This window comes from Thunnus albacares, chromosome 6 (genome assembly GCF_914725855.1).
Source record: "Thunnus albacares chromosome 6, fThuAlb1.1, whole genome shotgun sequence".
NCBI classification, from domain to species: domain Eukaryota; kingdom Metazoa; phylum Chordata; class Actinopteri; order Scombriformes; family Scombridae; genus Thunnus; species Thunnus albacares.
This window is the reverse complement of record NC_058111.1, coordinates 31,875,496-31,896,153: the sequence shown is the minus strand read 5'-3', so window position 1 is coordinate 31,896,153 and position 20,658 is coordinate 31,875,496. Positions and strand designations below refer to the sequence as shown.

At 39.7% G+C, this 20,658-nt stretch overlaps 2 protein-coding genes across 5 annotated transcripts; one reads left to right on the top strand and one right to left on the bottom strand.

Moving 5' to 3' along the window:
- The first annotated feature begins 3,656 nt into the window (after positions 1-3,656).
- On the top strand, positions 3,657-7,935 carry LOC122984115. Its single transcript, XM_044354430.1, has 5 exons — positions 3,657-3,778; positions 3,898-4,511; positions 4,615-4,721; positions 5,640-5,690; positions 7,049-7,935. Exons 2-5 carry the CDS (start codon positions 4,186-4,188, stop codon positions 7,894-7,896), a joined length of 1,332 nt encoding a protein of 443 aa, XP_044210365.1. The 5' UTR covers positions 3,657-3,778; positions 3,898-4,185; the 3' UTR covers positions 7,897-7,935.
- A 788-nt stretch (positions 7,936-8,723) lies between these two features.
- Positions 8,724-19,891, bottom strand: LOC122984331 (porphobilinogen deaminase-like). 4 transcript variants are annotated; one of them, XM_044354713.1, is made up of 14 exons: positions 19,718-19,891; positions 17,599-17,652; positions 17,113-17,185; positions 16,590-16,639; positions 16,140-16,195; positions 15,522-15,599; positions 13,818-13,895; positions 13,651-13,726; positions 13,412-13,525; positions 13,284-13,322; positions 13,061-13,180; positions 12,871-12,933; positions 10,992-11,078; positions 8,724-10,866 (listed from the first exon to the last, which is right to left on the bottom strand). In XM_044354713.1, exons 1-14 carry the CDS (start codon positions 19,739-19,741, stop codon positions 10,693-10,695), a joined length of 1,086 nt encoding a protein of 361 aa, XP_044210648.1. In that variant the 5' UTR covers positions 19,742-19,891; the 3' UTR covers positions 8,724-10,692. The 4 variants fall into 4 exon arrangements, with proteins under 4 accessions (XP_044210648.1, XP_044210650.1, XP_044210647.1 ...); XM_044354715.1 differs by having other exon boundaries at positions 12,880-12,933; XM_044354712.1 differs by lacking the exon at positions 19,718-19,891 and adding an exon at positions 17,817-19,514.
- Between the last annotated feature and the right edge of the window lie 767 nt (positions 19,892-20,658).

Here is a 20,658-nt window from a genome sequence, read left to right as displayed (position 1 = left end):
ACAACAGAATCTTGATTCATGCTTGAATCAAGATTCATGCTTGAATCAAGATTCTGCCTACTGCCTACTTTGACAATTTGATCCAAGTTTTGTGAGCTGTCGGCTCAGGGACCGCTTTTTCCCCCCAACTTTATCGAGTAAACGACACGCACATTTGTTTTGGTCTGAGATGCTGGTGTTAGTGCAACATCTAGTGGGGCTGAATGTCGTATATTGCATTTTTAAAGAATGACTTAATACCAGACTGAAAAGTAGCATTTCACTGCCCCCTCTGGTAGAAAGTTTCAACACTGTTTCACCCAACACCGATGTCACGGTGTACCACGGAGTACATACTTCTACATCACTTCAGCAAGGTGAGAAGGTAAAATCACCTCCAGATTTTTTTAGACTTTCTTTTTGGTATATGGAGTGAGGGTACCTTTGGGGGGAGTTCGGTTCATGATCTCAGTATTTCTAAAATGCTGGCTACAGCCCAGGTTCAGCCCACTAACCTTCAGTCCTCTGAAGGATGCACCTTTCTTTGTAGGCTGTGTCCTTTGAAGGAGATAGCCTGAGGAATGGGACACAGCTAGTCTAACTCCCAAATAGCACTGACTGAACGCTTCGTCCTGGACACACAGACTATTAGATCCATCACCTTGCAGGGTTTCACATTTGCTAAACTATAACATCTCTGTACTCGTGCAGCTTTAAAATAAAATTATGACTACACAGAGGCTAGAAAGAAACAAACAGTATGAATCCATACTAAATCACATACTGTTTTGTGTTAAAACTTGCATCAACCCATAGTGAGCAAGGCAGCTCAGGCTAAGGCTGTGTTTACACATAGCATTTTTCTTTTAGGAAAAACTGCCAGGAGAGTGTTTTATGAGAACAGAAAAATCTGCACAACAGACCGCTCAGTTTTGCTCAACAGTAATTCTCCCGAGGCTTTTTCTCAGCTGTTGTTGTTATGGGTGTTCAGCTCTGCCAAAACCTCCAATCGGTGCAGAGCGTTTTAAGGGAATTAAAAGTTTGACATTGCTGTGTACTTATTCACGTCTACTGAGTTAGCAGAGAAGATTGATGCAACTATAGCTATAGCTAGCAGGCAGCGAGCTTAGATTCGCAAAAGCAAAAACTGGAAGCAGGGGGAAACAGCAAGCCTGGCTCTGTCCAGAGTTCAAAACTGTGCCTACCAAAAACTAATTTTTATTTCATTTTACTAATCAATGCGTTGTATCTATTGTCTTTAATCTGTACACAAGGAGAAATACATCAATGACAAGAGTATTGATCATCCAAGATAACAAACAAGAACTAAACAAACAAGGTACTATGCATTCATTAGTGTAATTTAGAGGTGTTAATGGGTGTGTTTTTGAGTTTTGTAGTGAGCCTATAGGCTAGCTGTTTCCCCTGCTCCCGGTCTTTATGCTAATTGACTCCCAGCTCTAACTTCTTAGTTAATGCACAGACATAACACTCATCTAACTCTTGGCAAGAAAGTGAATAAGCGCACTTTCTTTTATATTCAAGAGGGATTGGCAATCAGGAAATTAAAAACTACACATGAACACACTCCTACTCCATTAACTGCTTCATAACTCAACTTGGTTTGGAAATCTCAATTGGTAAGCATCTGCCTTTGAAGAACTTGGTCTTCAAATTCTTTCAGGAGAAAAAACAATTTCTGCTTCATGAAAACATAATAATTAACCCTTCTGACATCACAAATTTCGTTAAAGTCAATGTAGTACATTCCTTCACAAGAACTATATCTACATCCCCCTGTTTCTTAGTTCTGCAAGCCATCATCATTAATATTGTTGTTGTTGTCCAATGAAATATCTGTGTTGTAAATGCTTTGTTGACACATTGAGGCAATGATACAGGCGTTGGAATGAAATACACTGCTACTACAGAAATGTGAAAGGTTTTCTTTTTTTAAAATTAAATTTAAATTTTCATCACACAACATACTGGAACAGCATATATTCTGTCAGAGTTACAAACTGTGTGTTTGTAGAAAAAGAGTGAAACTCCAGAAGAAGAGAGCCATGTGTCTGAAAAGTGTGTCAAAAGAAACAAAGCAAGGAAGAGGCCATGTTGTCCCTGTATCCTTTATTTATTGTCTGAACATATCACCAAACATGTATAGCAATTAATTTAAAGTTACCTGTTTTGAAAAATATATTGACTTGTAATTTAAGATGAAATTGGTTTTGAGGCTTCATGTGAAATTTACTTTAATTTTAAATTTCTTCTGTTCTTTTGTTTGTGAAGCATTGAATCATAGAAAGAATCTGTTCTTATTAAGCAGCTCTAATATTTTCATATTTTGAGTACTCTGCAGGCTCGAGAGGGAAAGTAAGCCTATCATTCCACGATATGTGGTGACATTTTTCATTTGCAGTTTGGTTTTGTTCTGATGGAACATGAAACTTTTTCTCCATAGCAATAACATTATAAAACAACAGGTGAGCACAGTTATTATTTATCCATTTGGTTGCACCTATGCTGCAAATACTGTAAAGGAATACACATCAAATAAAATTGTACGTCCTTATTTCTGTTTTATTTTGTGAGTGTGTCCACAATAAATGTTCTCATCCTGAATAAAAGTTGCAGTAAAGCATGGCTGACTGCTGAAAATCAGTATTGTTGTTTTTTATGCCCTCAAACTCAAGTAGGTCTATCTGCAGACTTGCAGTATCTACAAGACACACCCACTTTACTACGTGACACACCCACTTGGTTAGGTTTAGACATGAGGAGTGGGATGGTTAGGGGGTCAGGGTTAAGGTTAGGGTGTAGTAAAGTGGGCATGTCATGTAGTAAAGTGGATGTGTCTTGTAGGTCTGCAAGACTGCAAACAGATCCTTCTCCCCAAACTAGTTCAAGATTGGATCTATAATCCAGGCAAACAAGGACATTTGTCTTTCCAAAATCTTGACATTTTGGAGATACAACGTTTCCTAGTTGTATCCTGAATAATACTGGAGGATTAACCATCATGTGCCATTACACCTTCTGTTTCTCCATCCAACTGAAGATGTACAGGGTGTGCAGTGACCCTGTCGCTGCTCAGAGGGGTGGAAGCTAGATGTTGGCTGTGACCCAAGATAGTATTTTGAGGGTGATCTCACTCACTAGTGGGGAACTGCTCCTATTGTCCTGACTCTTCTCTATAAACCTGTCGGACCCTGAAGGTTTTTTTGTGGTCTGTGGAAAGGTCTCTTGGTACAAGACACAAGTCCTTCTCCTTGTCCAGCCAAGTGGATCATTCAAGACCTATGACCGCTGTAACAGGATACTCTGGCTGCTTTCTCCGCAAATATTTAGGTGGCACAAAATTTTATATACAGTATACTACTAAATTAGCAAAAAGAAATCAAACTTAACATTCTTACCTGAAAATATTGAGATACTGCATGAAATCCAAAGCTGTGAAAAATAGAGCCTTAAGTAACAAATTTCATTTGCAATTTTATTTTTTGATATAAATGTTATTGATTTAATTTCCTTTTACTATATATTATCATTATTATTTATGTACTAGAGCATACAAACCCTCGTTATTATCTTTAGAAATCTTGATGTGAGTTCCATTTTCTTAACTGGTTGTTAATATTTAAATGTCAATGTTTAAATTCAAAAAATGCATCACAGCAGAGCAGAGGGGAGGCCTCTCCTGAGCAGCAGGGCTTACAGCAGGTCATCAAAACCTGCAGGAAGTACTTGCTAGAAGGAGTGAAGGCCAAAGCATCAAGCACACAAGAAGGTCATCCTGGTGAGTTTTTGAAATAATAGAATCATATGAATGAGATTTGTGTGGCAGTTAGGGTGGTGATTTTTGTTCACTGCATCAACATCTAACATCTAACTGTTTATGTTGGGTAAAACTGGTAGGAGAGTCTGGAGCCTAAGCTGTTGGAGAGGGCAGAATGTCACATAGCTGTTGATGTGAACACTGAGCCTCTGAAATGGCCCATAGCTCCAGATGGATACATCCCCAACTCTGTGATCCGGAGCTGGAGGAAGAGAGGGAAGGGACTTAGCAAAGCAGACTGTTGGGATGACATCGTCTTTTATAGTCTCTATCAGGGGGATGAGACCACCACAGAAGATCAGGAGGAATGGAGCACAAGAACTTTGTTTTTACTAGATGAGGAGGAGGATGAGAAAGAAAAGACTGGCATGGTGAAAGGAAGGATGAAACAAAATAAAGATGAGAAAAAGAAAAAAGAGGATAAAACAGACTATAAGGGAAAGAAGGAAATTGAGAAAAATGAGAAAAGGGAAGAAATAACCGAGGTGAAGAGGAAGGAAAATGAGGTTGTAAAGAAAGAAACAGAAGAAGAGAAGGCGGGAAGGCCTGTCCTCCTCAAGCAGTCCAGTAACATCCAGCCTGAGAAGAATCTGCAGAGCCAGCTGAAAACATTTCCTGATGTAAAAATGAATGTGGAGCCTCAGAGGGAAGAAGTCGCTTCAAAATATAGTTCAAGAAGTGTTGTGAGCTTCCTGTAAGTGTTAAAACTAAATAATGGTTTGACAACTATTCAGAATTTCATAAGGAGGATGAATGTGAGTTCATTCATATGAACTTTTTAACATTATTTTTTCTAGCCCTGCCTCCTGTCATGAAAAAGGACCTAAAAGAGAGCTGAAGGACAATGTGGAGTTTCCTGTGTCCAATACACAGAGAATAGGCCTATCCAGTTCTGTGCCTAAAGGTACACTACAGTGGTGGAAGAAGTATTCAGATCCTTTACTTAAGTAAAAGTACCAATACAGTGATGTAAAAATACTCAATTACAAGTAGAAGTCCTGTATGAAAAATCCTACTACAGTAAAAGTACATAAATATTATGAGCTTGATGTAGTTAAAGTATTGCAGTAAAAGTAGTGATTTGGTGCCTCTGACTGATATATTATTATATATTATTATATATGACATCATTAGATTATTAATACTGAAGCATCAGTGTTAGAGCAGCATGTTACTGTTGTAGCTAGTTTAGTCCAGTGGTTCCCAACCTAGGGGTCAGGCCCCTCCAAAGGTCACTAGATAAATCTGAGGGGTCGTGAGATGATTAATGGGAGAGGAAAGAAGAAAAAACAAAGTTCTGATACACAAATCTGTTTTCAGTTTTTGGACTTTTTCTCTAATCTTTGATTTTCGGTGAAATATTGGATCATTTGAACATTTATTGAAATGAAAGCATGTGAGAAGTTTAGAGGGAAAAATCACTATTTGCTGGAGCTGTTAACAACTCATAGACATGTGAAATGTGACCCCGACTACACACTGCTTTTTGTAAGACGTCAAAAGCCAAAAAGGTTGGAAACCACTGGTTTCATCTTTAACAATGTGTTGTATTTTAAAAGCTTGTTATATTATCCATTGTGTCAAATCTTCATCTGAAAAGTAACTAAAGCTGTTAAATAAATTTCCCTCTGAAATGTAGTGGAGTGGAAGTATAAAGTAGCATCAAATGGAAATACTCAAGTAAAGTACAAGTACCTCAAAGTTGTAGGCTACTTAAGACTTCCAGATATGTGCATCAGTGATATGCTATTTGAAAATGTCATTTTGGCCTGCATGTGAAAATGTATTTTTCATCGTCCAACACTTTTTTCCATCTCTGTAGAGTGCACAGAGCCTCCAGTGGTATCTGCTGATATTGTCATCTCAAAGCAAGGTTCATGTCACTCTGTATATTCATCTAGCACATGTGGACATTGGGCCACATGCAAGAACAACTCATACAAACACATTCTTAAGTGGCACGTAGCAGTCATCTAACTGAACCTGCTTTATTCACTAATTTACCCGTATTTAGAGTTTTCTCTGAGTAATGAATGAAATTCACAAGTGGTCCAGACCTTTTGTACAAGTCATGAACAGACATTTTGATTTTTAGATTTTAATGGCATGACAACAATTCAGTAGGAAATCTCACTCTGCCTCAGGGTCTTTATACATGTCACTGTCCAGGTAAATGTCCCCTGTTATAACATCTGGCAGTGTAACATTACCCACTGTCACATCCTCTTGACTGCCTCCAATTTATCTTCTGGATGTTAAGCAAGGCATTTATATTTATATCAACTAATGCCTTCTTTATTGCTGTCACAGTACTGCTCTGCTATGTGTTGACAGCTATAGTAACACTTTCTTGCTTTTTGGGTACCCTAATATGACTACTGACACTGCTTAATTTGTTAGGTTTTTGTCTGATGATTTCCGACAGCAGGACTTGAAGCTTGAAGCTAAGTTTGTTGATTTGTAGATTTGCTGAATTTTTGCTTGGAACACTTGTATGAACAAACCTCACAGTTAAAAGTAAGAGGTTTAGTTTAAAAAACAAACACATTCTTACATGAGGCCCTTTGTTTCTCACAGTATTTAAACCATCATTCATAAAGGATTTCTTAAGTGTGTCTTAAAACTACAGTCAGGTGTCCATATGAACAGTGAAAGAGGTTTTCCTCGCTGTAATCATTCCTCCTGTTCATACTGGATATTAAAAGATCTCCTTCAAATGTGCTTTCAATGTAAGTGATGGAGGCCAAAATCCACAGTGTGTCCACACAGTCATTTAAAAGTAGATGTGAAGCTTATATGAGGCTTCAGCAGTCTGAGTTAGTCATATCAAGTGGATATCTGACACATTTACAGTCTTTTTAGCATCAAATCCCCTCTTTGTGTTTCCTCTGATGGTGTTTCCCTGTTGAGCTGTGGTGAAAGTATAGTAACAGAAAGAGGAACTTTGGCACTAAAAAGACTAACGTTGAAAGATATCTACTTGATTTGACTCATTTGAAGCTTCATATTAGCTTCAGATAAATGTTTAAATACATTTTTGCACAGGAGGAGGACTGTGGATTTTGTCCCCCATCACTTACATTGTAAGTGCATTATGAAGGGATCTTCTAATGGTCAGTATGAACAGGAGGAATGATTATGGCAAGTAAAAACATTTGGGCACCTGACTGTTTTAACTTTTACTGTATTTGTCCTTTAATATTTCACTTTGTTTGTGTTGCATGTTTGCAGAACCCAGGATTACCTCGCATCTACCACCTATAGAGCCTCAAAACTTTACTCCTCATCCCCTGAGGCCCCCCCCTCCTGCTCCAGAGGATCCACAACCCCAACCCAACCGCCGGCCTTCTGGAGGCTTGCCAGTCAAAGATCAAAGGTTTCTCCTGTCTTCGGCCAAATATAACACGATTAGACATCAAACACAGGTGCCTCTTGATCGAAAAGTCTTGGAACTTTATAAGAAGTTCAAAGCCAGTAACAAGAACTCGTCACACCATGGAAAACTCTCCACCAGTGAAAAGCACCGTCTTGCATTTAGGGCTATGCTGTCCAACACTGAAACTCAGCCCCCCAGATTTACCCATCCTGAATGTCTCAGCCACCCACTCGATTCTGATTACTCAACACAGTTTGCACAAACTATCCATTCTATCAACGACCAAAGAGGCCACAAGCCCATGCCAGAGTGGAGGAAGAGCCTGTACAAACTTATTTCTCTCCAAGGTTTCCGTTCTCCACGGGCAACAAGGTTGGCTGCAACAGAGCATCCGCTCAAGTCTTCCAATGCCAAACAACCTCTGGCAGCCGTCCCCACACTGCAGCCTGGCCAGGCAGCAGTGCATCAGAGGGTGTTGCAGAAGATTCAGATGAAAGACACCCAGGAGCTGGCCTCCTTCTGCTTCCACCACGTGATCCCAATGCCCTCCCAACACAGCTTCTTCACTTTGAAACCCTGTGGGAAGACTCAGTATGGAAAGCTGCAGTTTGATTGGATGAGGGGACTTGGGGAGGAAAAGCTGCTCAAAGTGTCCTCAGTTAAACCCAAGGATACTGCTCACAAAGTTGTGGATGAGTTATGAGTTATTCGGTCGAACAATAAAATAATCCTCTGTGCATTACTTTTGTCTATATTATGGTTATGTAATATAGTAATTTAATGACTTTTGTGATTCCCAGGCTTTTCCTTTAATGTCACCTGTGAGGCACGATTGACTTTGGTGATCCTGTTCCTCAGACGCAAGGACCAGGATGACACATTTAGGTGAAATGTCTGGACCACTGATGGATGGATTGCCATTAAGTTTCATACAGACATTCATGCTTCCTAGATGATGAGTTGTACTGACTTTGGTGATCCCCTGACTTTTCCTCTAGCCTAGCACCACCATGAGGTTCACATTCAAGGTTTTGAGGGAAATTTCTTACAGCTATTGGATGGATTGCAATGAGGTTTGATACACAGCTTCATGCCCCCCCTCTCAGGATAAATTGCAACAACTATGGTGATTGCTGGTTTTCATCTGGTGTCATCAGGTCCAATTTTTAATTTGTCCAACAATTTGGTTTATGAAAAAATACCTGACATTACATGCTATGCACCAGCATTTTGACAATGTCATTGTGAGCATTTAACTCAGCTACTTGCAGATTCAGAGTTGCTAGCATAAATTGACTCTTAATTATATTTTGTGGCATTATCTTTAGATTTTACATTTACCATGACAAAAAATTTGAAACAAGCAAAGAAATTCAAATTGCAGCATTAACAGGTTGTTTCTTGTAGGCAGGCAACACGGCTAATATACTAACAAACATGGTCTGAGGTGTAAATCATCTGCAACAAGTGAGCTGAGCTGTCTTCTGATATATGATTAATATGAACACATTGGACACAAAACTAGACAAGTATAACACACAGCTGTATTTGCATTTATTTCTCAACATCGGTGGTTTGATGACATTTGATGTTAACGGTAGCAAAACAAAGACACTTGAGGCTTGTAACATTGTCATTAATGAATTGATGCAACAATGAGCACTTTGATAAAGAATCTAAACACAGAAACCCTCTACATTAATGAATATAGAAATTAAAGCTGAAAAACAAATATGGCTAATGCCACCTCACATTGTCTCAGGAGGTTTAACTTAATATAATTCAATAAAGACCTATAAAATATAGAAATACAATATAGTATCACACTAACTGTACAATGGGTACATTGATGCAGAGTGAGGACCTTCCGTGATTTATCAATGAAAAAAACAGACGTATGTAAGGCAGATAAGCAGTTTGCTTAGGCGGAAAAATAATACATTTAGTGAGATGGCACTTTGATAGAAACTACAAAAGATAACAATGGCTGCCATTACGGAAGTCTGCAAGTTGGAAAATCTATTGCTTTTGGAAACACTTCAGTTTTGATGTGTGGAGTACAGCATCTTGCAAGACAACATTACAGCGAATATATCCTCATATTTCATTCACTTTATATATACAAAAAATGTATAACCTGCTAAAATTTTTAATAGCTGTGGATGAGCTTTGCAGATGCATATTGCATTCAACAAAGTATATATTCTCATATATCTCAAAACCCCCTCATAATTATGTCTGAATCTCATGATTACAAGATAACCATCTTGTAATTGTGAGATATCATAATTATGTGACAAGGCCTACTATGTATGAGATTCTATCTCATACATACAAGAAAAAAAACTTTGTATCTTGTAATTATGAGAAAACCATGTTATACTCATGAGATACAGAAGTCATAAATAGGATATAAGCTCTAAGGAGATAAAGTTTAAACAGGCTAACTGTTGCTATACAATGGCCCAGTGCACATTTAAAATCAGAGCAGAAAAATGAAAACAAACGCAGTGATTGCTGTTGGCTTATAGCTCCAGTCATGTAGTGAAATTGTACCTTAGTACAAAGCTGCACCTTAGCACCACTAGCTAACAAAATGCTCCCTCAAGTTTATCACCATGTATATTAACAGAGGTAGCAAGCACACTCTTAAAAGCAGTAAACCTCCTCAGCTGGAAATGTTGTATGATGGTTATGCAGAAAAGGTACTTTTTTATGAGGCCAACACCACTTAATGTGAGACCTACACTTTCCAGCTCCCATGGCTAAGGTTTGATCACATACTTGTGAACATGAAGAAGTTCAAGAAAGAATGTGAATGAATGGAGGACTTAGTGTACATTTCTCAAATTTTGCACCTAAATGAGCTCCATATCACTGCAGTGTTGGCTGCTCGGTAGCACAAAATGTGCCGATATACTGTACTAAACTCATCTTTGGTACCATCAAAAGTCACCTCCTCTCCAAATGAGTCTATACAGCAAAGGAACTTCTCTTTTTTCCTGCTTGTGGGGAACAATAACGGATGCTGAAAAACATCATGGGTATGAGGAAAGTGTTTGAGAATACAGAACTTTAGTAGCATTTCATTTATTATATTGATATGCTTTAAAAAACAATGAAGGGTTTAACCATGAGCTAGTGATGCTATTGTAAGTGATGATGGCATTGTTTGAAGGCCATTTTGTGTTTCTTTCTGGTAATCCCAGTGAGGCTTTTTCAACACAGCTCAAGAGATGGTTCCTTGAGGTACTGTGTGGACGAATGGGCTGGAACCTGAACCAAGACCAAGAGTGCTACAGAGAGCAGTGACTGAAAAATCTAGCAGCGTTGTACCACACTGAGCACAACTTTGTTCCAAGCAGTATTGCTCATGTAACATCAAATGTGGAACATAAAAAAAAAAAAAGTAATTCAAGTTTTATTTGACACAAGGCCATGACTGACTGCACTCGAGGACCCGTTCACCTTCAGAGCCCTGCCCCTCAACCGGGCGGGATTATCTGGCGTCGTTGAGCTGCCTGGCCACCGTCAGGATCTCCTTGGCTCCTTTGCTCAGCAGTAAGTTGGCCAGGTCGACCCCCAAACGCTCAGCATTGTCCTGGGCTCCACCGTTGATCTTGCAGGCAGTGACTCCCACTCGCTGGACCCGCTCGTCCACCTCTTCAAGGCTCTGTCACATGTACACACATGATCACTATTAAGTTTGGTATGTGGTTGAACGCAAGGTGAGGACTGGCACACAAACAAAAAACACACAACTTCACACTAATTACATGGCATGTACCCGGCTGTTACCTTGTCAGCAGGAGCGATGTTCGTCTGCATGGTTTCCTTCAGACTGTCTGATCCATCCAGACTGTACACTGCCCCCGTTAGGTAGAGCTGCAAACACACAACATCAAACTGTCCTTCAACTTTTGTTCTTTTGTAGAGAAAGATAAATCTGTATCTACTCATTTTTTCCACCCATTCTCTTTCATGTTAGCCATGTTCCAATGCTTCTTGGGCTGCAGGGGATTTTTTGTTATTGTTGTTGCAATACCGCCATGTGACCACTGGGACAAATTGGGAGCAAGGCTGAGTGGTGGCCAAGCAGGTAGCTCCAAGTGTGAAAAATGAAGCCAATGTGGAAGTGCCTTAAACCTGCATTCTCTCTAAATGCCAGCAGGGGCGACTCCACTGGCTCCAAAAAGAAGTCCGTTTGTATGAAGTCTATGAGAAAATGACCCTACTTCTCACATGATTTATTACCTCAGTAAACAGTTTCCTAATGAGCTTATGGTCTCAATTGTTAGTATCAAGTCTTCTTCAATACAGCATGATTTTCATTTTGTAAATTATGGTCCCATTTAGAGTAAAAGAGACAATAAAGCAGGGTATGCTTTAAGGCATGGCTACCTTGTGATTAACGAGTTGCTACCATGGCAGTGCATAAGGTGCTGTAGTTGGACACTGGGGGGCTCCTCCCTAGCTTCATGCTCTCGTCCAAATATGGTCACTTCTCATCACTTCTGGCTCCAAAAAACCAAAATGGCCACGGTCCAAATGCCAAACTTGAGGCTTCAAAATGGGAGTCCACAAATCACTGGGTGACGTCACGGTGGTTATGTCCATTATTTTTATACATTCTATGGTGGCGGCACCATATCCAACTTTCTTAATACATCCATGCCACTGACGTTTGTTTTCTTCGATTGGACAAACAGAACCTGACAAACAGAACTTCAACCTCATCTTCCTGCACAGCTTGCTAGCTACCTAGCTACACCTAGCTACCTACGTGTAGTTACCTGAGTGGCATAGTTACGTAACTCGGGATAGTTACTCATTGATTAGGCCAAAACTAAATAAAATAACCCTTCCTCCCAAACAGAAATTGGTAAACATGAACATGATGTCAGGCTGAATGAATGAAGTAAAACAAAATGATTTTCACATTAGCTTAATTGACAAGTCTGTGAATGCAGCCATTGTGAATGTGGCCATCATGAATGCAGCAGTAACAATGAGGCACAGACTGAAGCAAGGTTTAGCCGCAGATAGCATTTTAGTGGGAGTGGGTCCTAAAACCAGTCTGTAAGATAACAGTACCTGAATATGTAAACCACAGTGTCACATTCAGTATGTTTACACTCCAGAAACCAGGTTACTCATGTTATACAAGTACCTGATGAATGTGTGTCACTGTAGTATCCTGGTTACTGTAAATCTACAGATACATGCAGCAGGTCAGTTATGAGATTTTTCCCTGATCTTATTATGGAAGCGTTAATTACTTATTTTAATTTTTTGTGTGTGTGTGTTTTTGTGTGTGTGTCAGAGGGCTGACACTAAAGTAAGAGCACAGCCTTTCCTTACAGAGCACATGTGTCTGAATTTTACAATTATTGATTACAGAAACCATGTTCCTAGTTTAAATGTTTAAAAAACAAGGTTCCTGCAGAAAGCCAACAGTAACCTTGTTACTAAAGTGCCTGTAAACGCACTGATAGTAATACTTTTCAGTGTTCAAATATTTGTTCATAATATGACATTTTAGCTTCCTGTTGCCCCACTCAATATCAGTTTGAAAAAGTTGGAATGCAGTAATTTTTGTTATTCATGATAAAAGGATAAAGAGCAACCCATAGTCAATGCTAGATTTAGATGTTTGTGTGAAAATGTCTCTACCTACCCTTCTTACCTGGGTGTCTTTCACTTCAGTGTGTACAGCCACTGGAACACTGCAGCCACCCTCCTATAAAACGAGAGTTAAATTGAAAATGAAAGGATTTCCATGCTCATACAATGTAGAAATAACTTGAAGAATATATGTGTGTGTGTGTGTGTGTGTGTGTGTGTGTGTGTGTGTGTGTGTGGTGTACCAGGTGCCTGAGGAAGGCTCTCTCAGCTATGCAGCGCAGCACAGTGTCCGGGTCATGGAGGACGGACACCATCTCCAAGATGTCTGTATCTCTGGCCCGAACCTCCACTGCCAGAGCCCCCTGACAACACACACATTATTTTTTATTCTGAGAATTTTACACACAGAGATATCACATTAGGTGCTTTCAGAAGACTTTTGACTAAAGGAGGAAATGTTCCTACCTGCCCAACAGCATACATGCAGTCTTCAGGGCCCAGGATCTACCAGTGGAAAGACAGAGAGATCCACTGTGAGATGAGAGAGATCTCCCTGCGAGACTTCACAATGTTAATATGATCATGTACGGTACCTGGCTGATCCGGTTTTCCCAGCCCATCCTCCTGAGGCCGGCAGCAGCCAGGATGATGGCAGCAAAGTCCTCCTTCTCATCCAGCTTCTTCAGCCGTGTGTTCAGGTTCCCTCGCTGAAGATGACAGCTCAGGAAAAACACCTTCAACACAAATATCCAATCTGTGCTCCCTAACATGCCCCCATTGTGAGAAAAAATATCCTTAAACCTGAAAATTCATCTTTTTCTAAAAAGGATACAATATCTTTGAACTCCAGGTGGGGGAATCTCTTCTTCAGCTGAGCAGCACGGCGCAGTGAACTGGTGCCAATCACACTGCACAAACACACAGTGTGAAGTCAAATCATCCATAGCTGTGATACCAGTGAAAAGCAAACAACTATTTGAATTATGGAGCGGACTGTACCTGTTTTCTGGCAGAGTGTCAAGAGTTTTCCCTGCATGTTTTGGATGTAGGACCACTGCATCATGGGGGTTTTCTCTCCTGAAAGCAGCAGGAAACAAAGGATAGGTAAGTGGATACAGCGTCTCAAATGACTCCTACAAAAATATTACACAGTAAGTATTACAGCGATCTGCAGAAGGGACAGTGAGTAATATTCGAGTTATACCGAAATTCCTTTTTAAAAATATATTTTGCAACCTGTTTGCTAGCTAGAAGTCTTCTTTCCCTGCCTTTTGCTGGTGCTTTGCTACAGTTATTGGCATTTATAAAGCATGAAACGGTCAGCTCATGCTTGAACATATACACAGTTCTTCTGTGTGTGCTAGTAGAGAGCGAGATATAAACAAAATAGAGGTAAATAACCTCTTTAAACGGGCAGTTCTGTGGAAACATGCGGCCTAAGAGCAGATTCTGTATAGAGTGGCTCACTGGATACACATGCACATGCTGCTGGCTTCCGTGTTTTTTGGGCACACAGAGCACAAGAGTATCTGGCTGAGCTGGCTGACTTGGGTGACTGGGATGAAATCATTTAATGATACAGCTCTTTAAAAGGTATAATATGTGTTGTATATGTTGTGTACTTATATTATCCTAAATGTTTCCAACAACGTTCAAGCCCAGAGAAATCTGCAATTTTAATCAAGGTAATGGTCTGTCTCATTTGGTCGACAGTCAACTGCATCATACCACCTTTGCGCATGTGTCAGTGTTGTGGTCATCCAGCAGAAACTGTCATAAATTGACTTTTTATTCAGTTTTAAGCCACATTTTTATGATCAACTTTTTAGATCTTAGTTGTTTTTAATTATATCTTTTAACCAGATGAAGGATTTTTAGTCATCACACGTCTGGATCTTGATTTATCAGAGAAACAAGCTGAGCAAACGTCAGCAGCAGCTTGGCTAGCAGCCCCTCCGGACATCCTGTGTCTGCTGAACAGTGTGGGATAAACACTGATTTCTGATGATAAACTACTTTATTCAGTGTTTTTACCATTGTTTCTGTTTGTTTTGGAGAGGAGGAGACCTCTGGGGATGATTGGCTCTGCTAAAAACCTCCTGATCGATGAACACTGAAGGAATCCTAACTGGGAGAAGCTAACTACGATTACGGTAATGGTGGTTGTTTAACAATATAGACAACAACTCCCATGATCCCACTACTTCATGACGTCATCAAACTCCGTCTTTTGTTATGGTTTTGATTGAGAGACCCCTACTGGCAGACATGACAGATCGTGTGTTTAAGGCTTTTAAAGTTTTATAGGACATAATGAAACAAATTCTAATTAAACAAAGTCATTTCAGGGTCTTTGTGAGGCTCAGAAAAATGTATTCATCATTTTACAACTACTCCTTTGGTAAAGATTTTTTGGGCCAGCGTGTTTCACATGATCCTGCAATACCAAGTGTAGCCACTACACCATCAATTCCAATTCCCATTTTTCCTTTTAATGTCTCCAGTGTTACTCAGAATAAACACTCAACACCTTAGTTGCAGAATTTTGTAAAAAAAAAAAAAAAAAAACGGACCCAGAATCCGGAAGTGAATGGACTTCACTTCACCTGCAATTGAGTTGACGATTTTGTGGTCATTCTCTGCTGTGAGATTGTAGCACCCTCAACATGTCACACTGTCAGTTCATACAGACGCCCTACTCACTTCAGCACAGCTCCGATGGTGAATCCTGGAGGCAGAGTGGTGGGAAGGTCTTTCAGTGAGTGGACAACCAGATCAACCCTGTGGGACACAGAGAAATACAGTCATGTATACATGCTATACTCATGCTACAGTAATATAATACAGCCATTCAATAGTGTTCATGTTTTTTACAGCTTTAAAGGCGGTGAAAGAACAGAGACACCTGCTACATCTGAGGCTGTGGGGGAAATCAAAGGCTTTCCCTCCGCATGGATCCTGTCTGAGGCATACAGTAGATGCTCTTATGGATTTTTTTTTTTTTGAGAGGAGAAATCAGACTTTCTTCAGTGTCAGTGTTCATTCATGTACATTCTGTTTTTCATGGGGTTTACATATGAAAAAGCCTAAAAGGCTGAGTTTTGGGTCATTTTTTTGGCATGAAAATGCTTGAAATTCATACTTGTTGAGTAATGCTTCAACATGTATGTTACCGACAGCTACAATACAGAAGTATCAGTGTTCTTGTTCAAGTGAACCCATGTCAGTGAAAGCCTTTAACTGAACGGTTAGCGTCCATTGGTGAAACAATGCTGTGAAGCCAGTGTGGTGTCAGCCACAGATGACGCTGGTAACACTCACTCATTCCTCTCCAGAGCATTCTCCAACTCTTTGGTGAACAAACTCTTCTCTCCAATCTGCATTCAAAAAAAAAAGAGAGTGATTTTCTGTTACATTGTTACTTTAAATTCATCTGTTACAACTGAGACATACATCAAGACATTTCCAAGTCATCAATTCAAATGATCACTCTTAATGTGTTTTCCATTTGCATGTATTGTATATCATCAAGCATAAAATCATAAATCATATACTAATCCTACAATGAGTAGAGTGTGAACTGGACCTATAGAGCAGTAAGTGTCTTATAAGACTGGAATGTATGTAATTCACATACTACAAGTGCTTCACGTGCATGTTTGGTTGGATTATTTGAATAACAGTCCAGTTATAAATTGCCTACTTTCTGTCATTTGCATGTTAGTAGAGGCCAACATGTCTGCCATTTGTCACAATCATGACAAGCCTCACCTTTGATAAAGCTGTGTCAAGGATTTTGTCTCCTGTTGTTGACATGCCAACTGAAAGACAAAGAGAAAAGGTCATTTCATTCAGATGATTAGCCATTAATAACTAGTACAAACACCAATAACATGTCATTTAAGACACAGTTCTTTCACAACCTGTTACATTACACTTATATGGCTTCACATTGGTTTGTGAAACCAGTGGAAGTAATATGCTGCATTTTAACATTAATATAAGTTTTGTGCCAAATCAGCCTGTTGGCTTTTTAAAACTCCATTTACAAACAGGATTCCCACCAGATTGTTGGTAGTTTTTGACATGGTTAAAGGCTTAAAAGGGAAGTCCAACTATTTTATCATAGTCTGTTTACAGGTCTTGAGTCTCTGACCGAACTATTGACATGGTTAATCAAGTGATCAAAGCAAGAGATCTCCATTTGGGAGCCAGCTGCTGGGAAATTTGAGACACAGCTGCATTGCCTCTATAGGACTCTCTGGCAGAAAATGAAAGCTGTGATGATTCTCACCAATTTCCACATGGATGTCAGGGTACAGTTCTTTCAACTTGTCCGCCACGCTGTCGGTCTGAATGCGAGCCAGCTGGGACAGAAAAACAAAAACAGCATTTGACTTTAGTTTAAACTGTATTTGATAGTCAAAAAAACACTTGTGCACAGGGTGAGTGCATGAGTTAAAACCATCAAATCAGTATGGCAGACTGAGGGAAGGAGCAGTTATCGTAGAAGACGTTGAGACAGGATTAGATTATCTCTACGAGAAGAGCTCCAGACATCTCGCTCTGCTGTATCTAAACCCACAGAGCAAGTGTATCAGATAATACACATTCAACTGACTCACTGGCACACTAACTCTGTCAGGCTTATGTTCACATTTAAATTATAGTTTAAACCTAAAACAAAATACGGACATTTTAACCGGTATCAATGCAAAAGCCACACTCTCTGAAATGCTTAAAAAGTAACAAGCATAATTCAGCAAACATAGTACTGTACCTGGCTCTTGCGGGTTCCAATCCGGATGACCCGACTGACTTTGCCATTCCCATCCTGCAACGACAAAAGAGAGTCAGCCAAAAGAGTTTAAACTGACTTTCTGCAAAACCTCTGCAAGATATTCTTACTGATGTCCTTCTATTGATCCAGCTCATTTCCAGCTCTCCTCTACCACTCATTTATAAAACGTGCTGAACCATTTTCTCTGCTCGTCTCACCCTGATGTACTTGTAAGGTCCTTCCTCCATAATTCTCTGTGTCCGCGCTGAGCGTCTGCACTGTAGAGGCTATTGTGTCCACTGTGTGGCTGAGACAGCTTGCTGTGTCTTGGTAAGGAGCAGTACTGAGGTCATATAGCCTCAAGAAACTGAACAGAGGTCTTTTTTACCGGACACCCCCCTCCTTCTTCAGGACCTCCACCCCAAGATATCTCTGGTTCTAAAAGATAAGTGTGCCAATTCATTGAGTCCGTTATAAAGGCAGGGTGGGACAACTAAGGAGGGTCTTGGGTATGAGGTGTGGTGTGGGTTTTTGAAACATAGAGCGGTCTGTGGCTGGAAACCTCTGAAACTCTTTATTTCTGAATGGTCAGCCACCAAGAACAGGCTCGCTGCCATAGATTAAGACAGAACAATACATGTCAAGTGGACATTTACACTAAAGCATATTTCTCACTGCTGTTTCTTTGGTGGAAACCACATTGCATATCAAAGAACATATCTGTGTACAAACTGAGCTAACAGATAAAAATGCACAATCTTGAAAAACTGTGACCTTATGTATTATCCCCATATTCAAAACTGCATTACTGAGACAACATACTTTATCAAAAAGGTCATTGGACACTGTTTTATTGTGATGGGCTTCAAGGTGCAGTGTGTAGGATTTAGTGGCATCTAGTGGAATAAACTTGCCAGAAATGGAATGTAATATTCATGAGTATGTTTTAATTAGCGTATAATCACCTGAAAATAAGAATTGTTGTGTTTTTGTTACCTTTTAATGAGCCCTTAATGTCTATATAAGAATCGGGTCCTCTTTCATGGAGGCTGCCATGTTGCACTATCATGTTTCTACAGAAGGTCAGAACGGAAAAACCAAACACTGACTCTAGAGTGGACCTTTTGCCTTCTTCACCAAAGACCCTTGCAGGTAGCAGGGGAGCCAATCTCAGCTGACATTGGGCAAGAGGTGGGGTACACCCCGGACAGGTCACCAGTCAATCACAAGGTTAATATATAGTGTCGAGACAGACAACCATTCAAACTCACATTCACATTTCAGGTTAACTGGTGACTCTAAATCCTACACACTGCTCCTTTAAATCTTAAGCTTAAGGGCAGGGGTTAGCGACAACAATGCTGTCATGAAAAGTGACATTACATAAAATAAAATTGTCACTGACAAACATACCAAGAAGCTCTAATGAAACAGAAAAGACCTCGAATTAAACCATGTTACAATGAAAATAACTCGTTTTAAATTGTTAAATTCTGCCACTGAAGCTGAATTTTTTATTCATTCTCTCTCGTGTCTATCTAGACTCAAATATGTACCAATTTAGTGTTTCCTCGCTAAATAGCATCATTACTACATCATAAAAACACTCAAAATGTTGTTACAGAAGCTAGCAGTTAGCAAACATCCGTTCGGCATTCGTGAAATACAAAAGTCACGTCTTGAAAACTCAACAGTCTTGATATGTTGTTGGTTGAAATTAAGATTCTAGCTTGTTAAATTTAGGCTAACCGTTAAAAAGAGATGCAGTTTTGACCTGATATTACGTTAAGGTGTAATGTTATCAGCTTATATAAAGTTGGCAAAAAGGTTTCTACTGTATATTGTAGCAGTTTAACCAGCCATGTCATTCACAAAGTTGAAAACGGTATGATCTAGAATCAGACCTTCCCACCAGCTCAACTGCTTTTTCTAGCTACTATCTGTCAACGCCCTTCTCCTTTGAGCCGTCCAATAGAGAGCAGAATACAAAGACAGACATTAACATTAGCCAATCACCGCGCCCCAAAGGGACGGAAATGGCGCTTGCCCGATTGAATGTGCCTCATGCATGGTGCGACAAAAAAAAATACCGGGTTAAATAAATTCAATGAAAACCTACCGAAGAACTTGCTTCCTCTGACATGTCGGTGACTCGGTTCACTCTGCCGATGTTTCACGAATCAACAGCGCGTGTTTGGTTTACACAGAGCTCACAGAAACACATGAAATCCTTGAAGATAGTCCGGGCTCTCATAACACACCGCTCCCCTCTGACAGCATTGCACCGGCTAGAGGTCGTTTCCTTGTTCCGTCTCTCAGCTTCCTCCGGCGGGTACTATAGTCAGCCAAGCGCTCCCATGTGTTGAAATAAATACATGGATCTAATACAAGTGATGTGTGTTTGATATTTTCGTGATATCTTGCAGTGACAATGTCCCATAATGCAGCAGGTAGGTTGCAGCAATTTACTGTCAAGATCCTGATTGCTGTTAAATATACTTTGGTCATTAGAAGAAACAGTTTAAGTTCCCCTTGTGTTTTTTTTTTCCTCAGATGTGACCTGATGATGTGGCCTTGGTAAATACAACCGGTATATCAACTTTGGACTTGTATCTATATATATGCAGTTTTCGTGGAGGAAGTGGGAGCATGAAACATGTACAGCTGGCACCCACATACTTCTTTTCTTGGATATACAAGGAAAAATGAACAGTGGAACTTATTAAAAACACTTTTAGACTTAATTAACCAAAACAAATTTCCATTTCATCACAATACAAGTGTGAAACATTGTGAAAGGAAATTATAATCAAGTCTCCTGAAGGGCAACATAAAAAAGAAAGGACAAGGACTATAAAAATAATAAAGAATACAATAAAATACAGTGTATACAATATCATTTAAAGGCAGGTTGAATTGTAAGAGTTTTCAATAATGTAGTTATATGAATTAATTTTGCATATACTCTTTGTTTTGAGGGCATTTTAGAGAGTTTATAAAATATGTAAAATTCTGAAGGAAAAGAGGAAATATAGGTTATCTGTCAGAAAAACATTTCTG

What these genes read in the sequence shown, in the direction of transcription:
- LOC122984115 (XM_044354430.1), top strand. Translation starts at nt 4,186, where the DNA reads ATGGTGAAAGGAAGGATGAAACAAAATAAAGATGAGAAAAAGAAAAAA. An exon ending in AGAAGTGTTGTGAGCTTCCT is followed by an intron (nt 4,512 to 4,614) that starts GTAAGTGTTAAA and finishes TATTTTTTCTAG; the next exon opens with CCCTGCCTCCTGTCATGAAA. An exon ending in ATCCAGTTCTGTGCCTAAAG is followed by an intron (nt 4,722 to 5,639) that starts GTACACTACAGT and finishes CCATCTCTGTAG; the next exon opens with AGTGCACAGAGCCTCCAGTG.
- LOC122984331 (XM_044354712.1), bottom strand. Translation starts at nt 17,846, where the DNA reads ATGGAGGAAGGACCTTACAAGTACATCAGG. An exon ending in TTGACACAGCTTTATCAAAG is followed by an intron (nt 16,196 to 16,589) that starts GTGAGGCTTGTC and finishes TTTTGAATGCAG; the next exon opens with ATTGGAGAGAAGAGTTTGTT. An exon ending in AAGACACCCAGGTAAGAAGG is followed by an intron (nt 11,079 to 12,870) that starts GTAGGTAGAGAC and finishes GTGTGTTTGCAG; the next exon opens with CTCTACCTAACGGGGGCAGT.